This window comes from Rosa chinensis, chromosome 6 (genome assembly GCF_002994745.2).
Source record: "Rosa chinensis cultivar Old Blush chromosome 6, RchiOBHm-V2, whole genome shotgun sequence".
Lineage (NCBI taxonomy): Eukaryota > Viridiplantae > Streptophyta > Magnoliopsida > Rosales > Rosaceae > Rosa > Rosa chinensis.
This window is the reverse complement of record NC_037093.1, coordinates 21,874,544-21,884,480: the sequence shown is the minus strand read 5'-3', so window position 1 is coordinate 21,884,480 and position 9,937 is coordinate 21,874,544. Positions and strand designations below refer to the sequence as shown.

At 39.5% G+C, this 9,937-nt stretch overlaps 1 protein-coding gene across 1 annotated transcript; it reads right to left on the bottom strand.

Annotated features, from left to right (window-relative positions):
• Window positions 1–8,047: 8,047 nt before the first annotated feature.
• Window positions 8,048–9,344, bottom strand: LOC112170309 (protein CASPARIAN STRIP INTEGRITY FACTOR 1). Its single transcript, XM_024307560.2, has 3 exons — window positions 9,134–9,344; window positions 8,673–8,731; window positions 8,048–8,430 (listed from the first exon to the last, which is right to left on the bottom strand). Exons 1-3 carry the CDS (start codon window positions 9,216–9,218, stop codon window positions 8,290–8,292), a joined length of 285 nt encoding a protein of 94 aa, XP_024163328.1. The 5' UTR covers window positions 9,219–9,344; the 3' UTR covers window positions 8,048–8,289.
• Window positions 9,345–9,937: the final 593 nt, after the last annotated feature.

Below are 9,937 nucleotides of genomic sequence, written 5' to 3'. Positions count from 1 at the left end.
AAGAAATAAGACCAGCCCCGCTGGCTACAGTGAAAATCGGACTAGACCCCGCTAGCCCAGCAATAATACAATGAGTAGGGGAAGATGATAGCCATACGAATGAGCCTCCCAGGCTCGGGTGATAGCCTCCCAGGCTAAAGTACTCCCATATACTCCCGTTATATACCCACACGCCACTATGTGTAGCGATTAGGATACTGGGCTTTAGCATTACTGTCACAAAGACAGTAACCAGCGCCACAAAGGCGGACGGGCTTCGGTGATCCCATCACCTCGCCACAAAGGCGGACGATCAATGCTAGCAATGATAATAGTCACCCAAAGTATGGCAAAAGAAAATCCGAAAACCACATAAATCCATAAAGCTTCCCCAACTCTCGCAAATGAATTTCCAACGACGTGTCCCACACGTCAGGAGTATCTCAAATCAATAGCAGAACGGCGAGATCAAACAAAATCATAATTCTCAAACCGAAATCATTTCTAAGGCATTCCCAATGCCAAAACCAAAGATCGAATAAATAAACAAGAATTAATTCCATCGAAATCCCATTTCGAAAATCTTTCAGAAATCTCAAATCGACGAATAGAAACATAATATAAATAGTATAATTCCGGAAATCACCTCAGAAATAATTCGTCGAAAATCATGCTTTCAAATAAAAGTCATATATCAGAGATACTTATCGAAGGCTAATAATGTATAAATAATCTCCAAGAATAAATCATATTTCTGAAATTAAATCATAAATCCAAATCCGAGCATAATAAGTTCATATCCGAAACTCATGAAAAATCAATGTCAAATTATAATCCAAGACAAAATATCATGCTCGATAAATAAAACGATAATTAAATAAACCAATAATTTCAAAATAAATGCATGCATCATTTACTTAAAAACAAAAGTCCACTCACAGTACTATTCCGACGATCACGCATTCGAGTTCCGTCATCGAGCAATAGCTCGGTACGTCATCCTGTACACGATTATATTCCGTGAATAATTATTCAACAATTTAATACGATTCCTAAAATCAATTCCTCATAATTACATCTCCCATTCTGCTCGGATTCAGCCCAAATTATACCACTAATACCAATTCATTAATTTAAAGGTTCCAAGGCAGAATCGAGAGATATCCGACGGTCGGATTCTCGTAATTCGATAATCGAAACCCTAAAATTCAAAAATTCATAATTAATTCCAAGTTTCTCCAAAAATTACCAAACTTCACATACAAGCTCTACACAATTTATAGGATTTAATGGGCTAAAAACAGGAATTAAAACACTGTCCTACACGCTTCCACGGGCCACCCACAGTGGCGGCGCGTGGGGCTCACGCGCTGGTGGCCACCACCTCCAATGGTCACCAAATTTCGGCAGCGCCACCTACTCATCAGACCCAACATTTTTCATGTTCACAACATTTTCCAATTTTACCTCGAAGAGCTCCAATTTGGCCGTTGAACACGAGCCCAGAAAACCCAAGAACCCTAGAATCGAGTTCTCCTTGATTCTCCTTCTACACTGCAAATCGTGGCTCAAGGATAGGGGCAAAATGATCCTTGGCAAAAACCGCGCCTTCAACAGTGGTTTGGTGGCCGGAAACGGTCGGAATAGCCGGAAATCGACGAAACCTCCGTTCGGCTACAGTAAACTTCGCGGCTCAATTCCGAGCTCCTCTGGCCGAGCCACCGCAAAACACCACCCCAGGCATGACAAGGAGGAGGAGGCGAGCCTGCCGGTACCCGGATCCCGTTGTGGGGTGGCCGAAAACGGAAGAATTCGCCGGTGGAAGAAAACGAGCAGAAGAGAAAGGAAAATATGGGAAGAAGAGAGAGAAAATTCGGTAGATTTCCGAAAATGGAAATCTACCACAGTAACTCAACTATTTATAGAAAGTTACCGTGAACAGTAACCATGAACAGTAACTTTAATCTTTCGCTTATAACTTTCGCATACGAACTCCGATTTTATCGTACCACATATGCACGCGCTCGGTTTAACGTCCTCTACAACTTTCATGAAGGAAGTTTTCTCAAATTTTGGCCCGATCAAAAAGTCAACTTTTAGGGCCACTAAAAAAAACCGAATTAGGGTAAAAAGTGAAAGTAGTTGTCGTTTACCGTCCAAATGACTAGTAAATGGGTAAGTGAAGATACGGGATGTTACACATACTCATGCCCTGAAACCACTATGTCAATATAGACTCGCTCCATAGAGTCAAATATTACACAAGTTTATGAATTAAATTGCCACAACAAAATAATATGTAAATGCTCCTCAGAGTTACTACAACGGAAGTCTTTTCAACGGTAAAGTAACAAAATTGGCTTCCTACTGTATAGCTGTAAGCACGCGATCTCAGCTTCAACCATGATTATCCTGACCTGCAGGATTAATGCCTACACTATTGAATAGTGCACCGGGTTGCCACAAAACAAACCTGGTAAGCTTATGAAAGCTTGTATGAGTAACTCAAACACACACACACAACTCTCCCAAAGAGGAAAACCTATCAACTCGTGAAAAAGGAACACACGCCCCGGTTTCCCCAAAACAACACATTCTTTTCCCAAAAGAAAACAACACAAATCACCCCGTGACAAAAACCATATTAATTGAAACTCTGACAATTCAAATATGTTTTTTTCCCCAAAGAACACAACAAAGTCACACCGTGACAAATCATATAAATTGAAACTCTGACAATTTAAATATGATACACAAGTCCACCCCGAACATTTAAGAGAAAGAATCCCCGAAGCTCCCTTTTAAAACACGTTCTCAAATCAACAAAAGTCATCCCATGACAAAATCATAATAATATATTGAAGCTCTGACAATTAAATATGATACACAAGTCCTCCTTGGACATTTAAAAGATAAAATTCCTGACACTCCCTTTTAAAACACGTACTAATGACCATCAAATAGCTCCCTGCTACCCTCCATGATGTACAATGGCAACCAACTAGAGTTCTAACTGATCATATCCACTCACCCGGCCAAAGGCGTAAAGTCCTGATATATATGCCTGAGGTCACTCCCAGCAACCTCGAATCCTCAGACCTCCCCGGTCGTCAGATCAAAACATTTAAAAGCGGTCACTCAGGACCAAATGTTACTCAACTCTCAAAAGGAGATATCACCCCGTGACATTCGATCATCAGACCTCCCTGGTCGTCAGATCAAAACATTAAACAAGTCGCTTTGGACCCAAAATGTTAAATCAAATCAAAAGGAGAAATCACCACTTGTGACTCTCAGATCTTCAGACCCCCGGTCATTAGATCAAAACGTTTAAATCTCAATAAAGCAACTCACACCAAATCTTGACACTTTTCAAACAATAGAAATTCCCAATTCCTAAACAATGTTTCCCAAAAAGTCTAGCCTCAAAACAATAGAATGGAACCCATCAATCCCTATTGCTTAAATCACCCATCAACCCATAAGAATATACATATTTCACGTAAATACACACACACACACACATGGTCATTCACTCAGGAATGCCACTAATACCAACTATAGTTTGCAGTTAACTAAATAACTCTCAAAACAATAAAGGTAATTTCGTTCATAAATGAACATTGTGAGATTACTCACCTTAGATGTTGCATCTTCTATACAGAACCGAACTAACACTCACACCAACAACTCGTCCAAATCACCTTGAGAAGCACCTAATCACCGATAACCTCAAATCAGTATACGAATCACCAAGTGATTAAAGTTCGAATCCCCAAATCGAACAACAACCCTGAAAGTAACACCAATTGAGGCGAAACCTCATCCAAGACCACCCAAAGTCTCTGGAATGCTACTACGATCGATATGTCAAAACCACAAGTCGATTGAATGCTCGAATCCTCACAAATAGAATAATCGAACGGTTTGAAACCGTAAAAATCATAACATATTCATTCGATCTCTAAAAATTATATATTATATATCAAAACGCTTGTATCGATGAGTAGATGATATATATAACAAGAAATTGTCATTTACATGGCCGGAACGCCCCCATAGCGCCTCCACAGGCGGTGGCACGACGCCACCTGACCAAACTCAAAATCACAACAATCAAGCCATCCAGATATGTTCATCATAAAGAGTATAGCAACTTTCATACCTGGAGCTAAGCATAGATCGATCTAGATCGTCCTAGATCACGCTTGCAAGATCGATCAATCTATGTCGTTTGATCAAGCTCCAGATTCGTTGTGCACCACTGATTTTCAAACCTTGATCTTTCACTCCACACACAAAATCGTCCTCGGGTATGGGAATGATCAAGAGGAGGAGGAGATTCCAAACCAAGAAGGATCGACCAAGGAGGGGCCGAAAACTAGGAAAATCCGGCTGGATCCAATTGCGTTGACTGTAGCTGCTCCGATCTCCACTTTCCAGTGGTTGCCTTCACAGTCGAGCACCAGAGGGAGGACGTCGAGATGGCGGTGACCACGTCTGCGTTGGTCTCGTCGCCGGCGGATGTCGAGAACTGTTGGAAAACTCGGGTCGGGTCACCGGGTTTGGGTCGAGTCGCGCGGGGGCTGAGGACAGAGAACTGAGAGAACTCTGGGGAGGAAAATGAGAAAAAGGGAATTTTTGGGATTTTATGAAAAGTCCGGAATTTTCTCCTATTTATAGAAATTTCCCAAATTTTCAAACGCACATAATTTTCTCATTCGAACTCCGATTTCTACATTCCACATGTCCACGAACTCGTATCGACACGTTATACAACTTTTGTGAAGGAAGTTTTCCGAGAAACCCAATGTATAAAAAGTCAACCTTTGCACCCCCGCTAAAACCATACTTTTCGAATAAAAATTCGTCTGAAACACTTCCGCTATATCCGTGAACCACATACATGTACCAACAACCGCTAAATTAATTCTGGAAAATTCTTCAGAAAATAATAACCAATTTCCGGGGTACTACAGCTGCCTACCTTATTAATCGTACTCCTTCTCGGGCGATTGAATTTCAAAACCCTCAACAGCAGCTTCAGAAACTTCTGTCATTTCCATTGTTACCTAACTAGAGCTCCGGGTGTTTGGATACATAGCCTATGTTCATATTCCTACGCCGCATTGCAGCAAGCTTGATCCTCGTGCCTGTAAGTGTATATTCTTTGGTTATGCTGAATTCCAAAAGGATTATCAATATTATGATCCTCTTACTGGCACTATACATGTCTCTCTTGATGTTGCTTTTCGTGAGTCTGAGCCTTATTATTCCGAGGGAGTTTTGGAGTCTTCCCTTCAGGGGGAGAGAGGTTGTGAAGGAAATCTTCGAGATTCATTTGTGTTTGAAGAATTTGAAGAATTAGAAGCCTTGGAATCAAGGTTTGGGGTTGGAAATTCACCAACACCAATTGAAAAAGACGTTGGGGTTGTAGGAAACGAAACAGAATTTGAGAAAGATGAACTGATTGGTGGTGGAACTGTGGGGTCCTCCTTCTGTGAAGACACACGGGAAGATGGACTGATTGACCTACCCAGCCGACAACATGGCCTACCCGTGGGGTCCCCATCCAGCCAAATCATGATCTACATAACCTACCCGTGGTGTCCTCATCCATCCAAGATCATGACCAGTCGAACAGGATAGGTACAGTGCCCTATGACATTAGCATGCCTTCCCAAAATGGCTGTGACAATGGCCTTGACAAGTCAAACGGGGAAGACACCTCCATGCTTCTTGGCCCACAACTTGGCACGCGTCTTGAGGGTGGTAGTGCGCTTCAATGCGTCCTGGAACATAAGAAACATCACATGCTTACGAATTGCCCATTGATCAGCTCAAGCGTGACTCACCCAATGAAGGTAATATAATACGGAGTTCTCATCTGTCAGAGTTTTTTCCCCTCTCTACATCATCAACTGAAGGATCCGCTGCAAATGTTCCTCCCCAGGTACCTTTAATTTCGAATGAATCATCTGGGGTAGATAATATTGAGTCTAGGAAATCACAGAGGAACCACCAAAGGTATTCCTAAGAAACAATATGAACCAGACATCAAAACCAAACCTAAATATCCTATAGGTAATTACATATCTAACCATAGGTTGTCTGGATTATATGCACTTTCTGTTGATCAATTATCTATTGTATCTGTTCCTAGTAGTGTACAGGAGGCTTTGGCAGATCCTAAGTGGATTCAAGCAATAAATGAAGAGCTAGAGGCCTTGCAGAAAAACTTAACTTGAGATATTGTGACTATGCCTGATGGAAATAAGACTGTTGGGTGTCGTTGGGTGTTTGCAATAAAACTTAAAGCTGATAGGAGCATTGGCAGGTACAAAGCCAAATTAGTTGCCAAAGGATACACCCAGCGTTATGGAATTGATTATGAAGAAACGTTTGCCCCTGTAGCAAAGATCAACACTGTTCGAATCTTGATTTCTAAAGATTGGCCTTTACATCAGTTTGATGTGAAGAACGATTTCCTTAATGGAAATTTGGAGGAAGAAGTGTAATATGGACATGCCGCCAAGAGTCAAAAATATGCCTTGTGATACTGGCAAGGTTTGCAAGTTGAAGAAGTCTATGTATGGTTTGAAGCAGTCTCCTAGAGCTTAATTTGGCAGATTCTCTAAGTCTATGAGGGTGTTTGGATATAGATAGAGTTACTCGGATCACACCTTGTTCATCAAGGGTAGTCAGAGTAAGATTATCGCTCTGATAGTATATGTTGATGATATGATTGTCACAGGGGATGATCTAAAAGAGATGGAGGCCCCACAAAAGTATCTTTATAAGGAGTTTGTGATGAAGGACCTTGGACAATTGAAGTACTTTCTTGGAATTGAAGTGGCAAGGTCTAAGAAGGGGATTTCTTTATCCCAACGTAAGTAAGTACTTGACTTGTTAGTTAAGACTAGAATACTTGACTGCGCACCCATTGAGACACCGATTGAGATGAACCACAAACTCGCCATCTATCCGGATCAGGTTCCAACTGATAAAGGAAGGTACCAACGTCTAGTAGGGAGGCTTAATTATTTATCTTTCTCATATTAGACATGATATTGCTTATGCTGTGAGTGTGGTTAGTCAATTTATGCATTGTTCCATTGAAGAGCATATGGATGCAGTGTACTGTATTCTAAGATATCTTAAAATGGCACTTGGAAGAGGTTTGTTGTTCAAAAAGAAAGATGAATTGGAAGTTGTGAGGTACACGAATGTAGACTGGGCTGGTGATAAGACTGACAAACGGTCTACATCTGGGTATTTTACATTTGTTGGAGGAAACCTTGTGACTTGGCGCAGTAAGAAACAGAAGGTTGTTGTTAGGTCGAGTGCTGAAGTTGAGTTTCGAGTTATGGCACATGGAGTTTGCGAGATGTTATGGATTCATAATATGTTGAAAGATTTGGGTTTTAAACTCAAGAAACCTTTGGACTTGCATTGTGATAGCACATCTGCTATTGAATTTGCTTATAATCTTGTTCAGCATGATCGGACTAAGAATGTGGAGGTGGATCGGCACTTCATTAAGGAAAACCTGGATAGAAAGATTATTCGTTTTCCCTTCATGCATACAGAAGATCAATTAGCAAATGTTCTTACGAAAGGAGTGTCAAGGAAAGTGTTTGACAATTCAATTGACAAGTTGGGCCTGATCGACATCTATGCACCAACTTGAGGGGGAGTGTAGAATATTGTGTAAATATTTCCTTTCTTTGTGTGTGTAGATTACGTTTTCTGTATAATTGTAGGAGATATTGTCCTATTAGGATTATACTTGTATCTCTATATAAACCTTCTATTTGGCGATGAATAATATTGAAGCATAACAAACACATCAAACTCTTATTTTCTACTCTAAGGGGTGTAAGAAGAAGCTGGTTTCTATTTCGAGGGGTCTGCGACCTCTTCTAATCCGTAGGGAAGATGTCGCAGACCACGTACAGCACAGACTAAGCTTTAGATCTATTTATGTTTTAATGTTGTAGTCGATACATATGTGCTTTCTTGGCTGAGCTTAATTGACAAGAAAGTGTGAGTTTACTTGCATATTGACTTGATAAACTACCGACAAATCTCTTCATATATAAGAAGCCATATATATAACAGATGAATAAAACGACACATTGATATTACACCTCAAAACTTAGTATTTATATTGTCTATATATGTCATATAATTACACTAGTAGGGGATTCTTTCATGTCTTTATAGTGAATACCATAAGCTAGTTCGTTTTATTTAATGATAAGACACTACTACGTACTCCAACTTCCAACTTTGATGTCTAAACCATGATCAGTTTGGAATGAGCTTGAAAGGAGGCTTAACAAGAGCAGGTGCTGGATCGTATCGTCCATAATCTTTTGTGTTAGCCCTGAGAAGCCTTTCATGGATTCTGGCAGCTTCCTTGCGGCTCAATGGCTTCCCTAATACTTCCTACCATGTCAAAAATCAGATACTGAATCAGCAAGATCTCAAATTTAAAAAAATATTATTACTGTACGTGAACATCTGAGTTTTGGTTGAATTAGCAAATTTAAATCCAACCATAGTGTTCTTTATAATGAATTTCAAGCTCAAAGAATATCATTATTGAATGTTACTTGATTTTGATTACTCAGAGAAAAGAGGAAAGAAATTATTATCATGAAGAAGAAGATGAACCAGAGAATATATACCTCTGGAGTTTCATCCACTGCTTCTTTAGCCAACTTATTGACAAATTTGGATTGTCCACCTGCAAAAGCAGTTGCATATAAGAAATTGAGCTGGCATTCTCTGTGTTCTGTTTTCTTATGCATAATTAGAATCAAGCACATCATATATGTGCTTGATACATGTTGCACATTTTTCTAATTAAAGAGTCATTGTAGCAGAAGCTGATGAAGCAACAACAAGAGTTAGTGATGATATTAGCTACTTTCTAATACGCTGCATATGCAAAGAAGGTTCACAATTTAGTTTAAGAAAAAATGCACATTTCCTAGTTCTGCATGACCATGCATATATGCTTCAAAATAACGTTGTATATAATTATATAGAATATATGTATTCATTTTTTTGTAACAGATCTCTGACATTATATGTTGGCATATGATAAAACCAAAGGCTGCAGTGGAAGATATGAATAGAGAACAACCTGCTGCAAAAGAGGTTGATAAAAGTGATGCTGCAGAAATCAGGAGAATAAGGATAGTGAACTTCTTGAGAAACATAAAACCCATGATGTTTAGGCAACTTTGTTGTTTTCTAAGCTCTTTTCTCTTTCTCTCATTCAAGGTTTTAGAGAATTAGCGCATGGACGCCAAATGATATATATGCTTTCCTAGCTATATATCTACTGATCTACATTAGTGCAGAGATACATCAAAGTTAATTACATGAAGTGGAATTCTTAGAGATACACGTACTGAAAATTGATAGTTAATTATAAAATAATTCAAGCTTTATTCACGCTTTTGAGTTTTAAATTCAAATGAGAAAGGTGACATAGACTTCACCTTGCTGTTGCTGAAGCACTAAGTATAGGTCCCTAGGAAGTTAGTGGATTGATATGGTAATTAACAGAATAGTGCTCAGTATGATAGGACTCCCAGTGGAAATTATCACAATACCCTTGATTTTCTTATAGATCTAGCATACCTACAATATATTTCAGAAATGTTACTATAATCTTCTACATATAACAGGCACCCAGATAAGCAGAATGTAACAGATTTTGGAGACACCAAGATGACCATCATGTCTGTTTATACAAATAGGGGATTTTATTACACACGAGTTACAGCTTATAAGACCTAATACTCAAAACTTGAAAATCGATCAAGCGGGTATTCGAACTTATTGAAGAACACATCAACTGGATACTTACCTTAAAAAAGATCAATATTTCCGTCAAAAGATGGTCGCCTGTGACCCAAGTAACTAGCCTATTCCTCAGCTA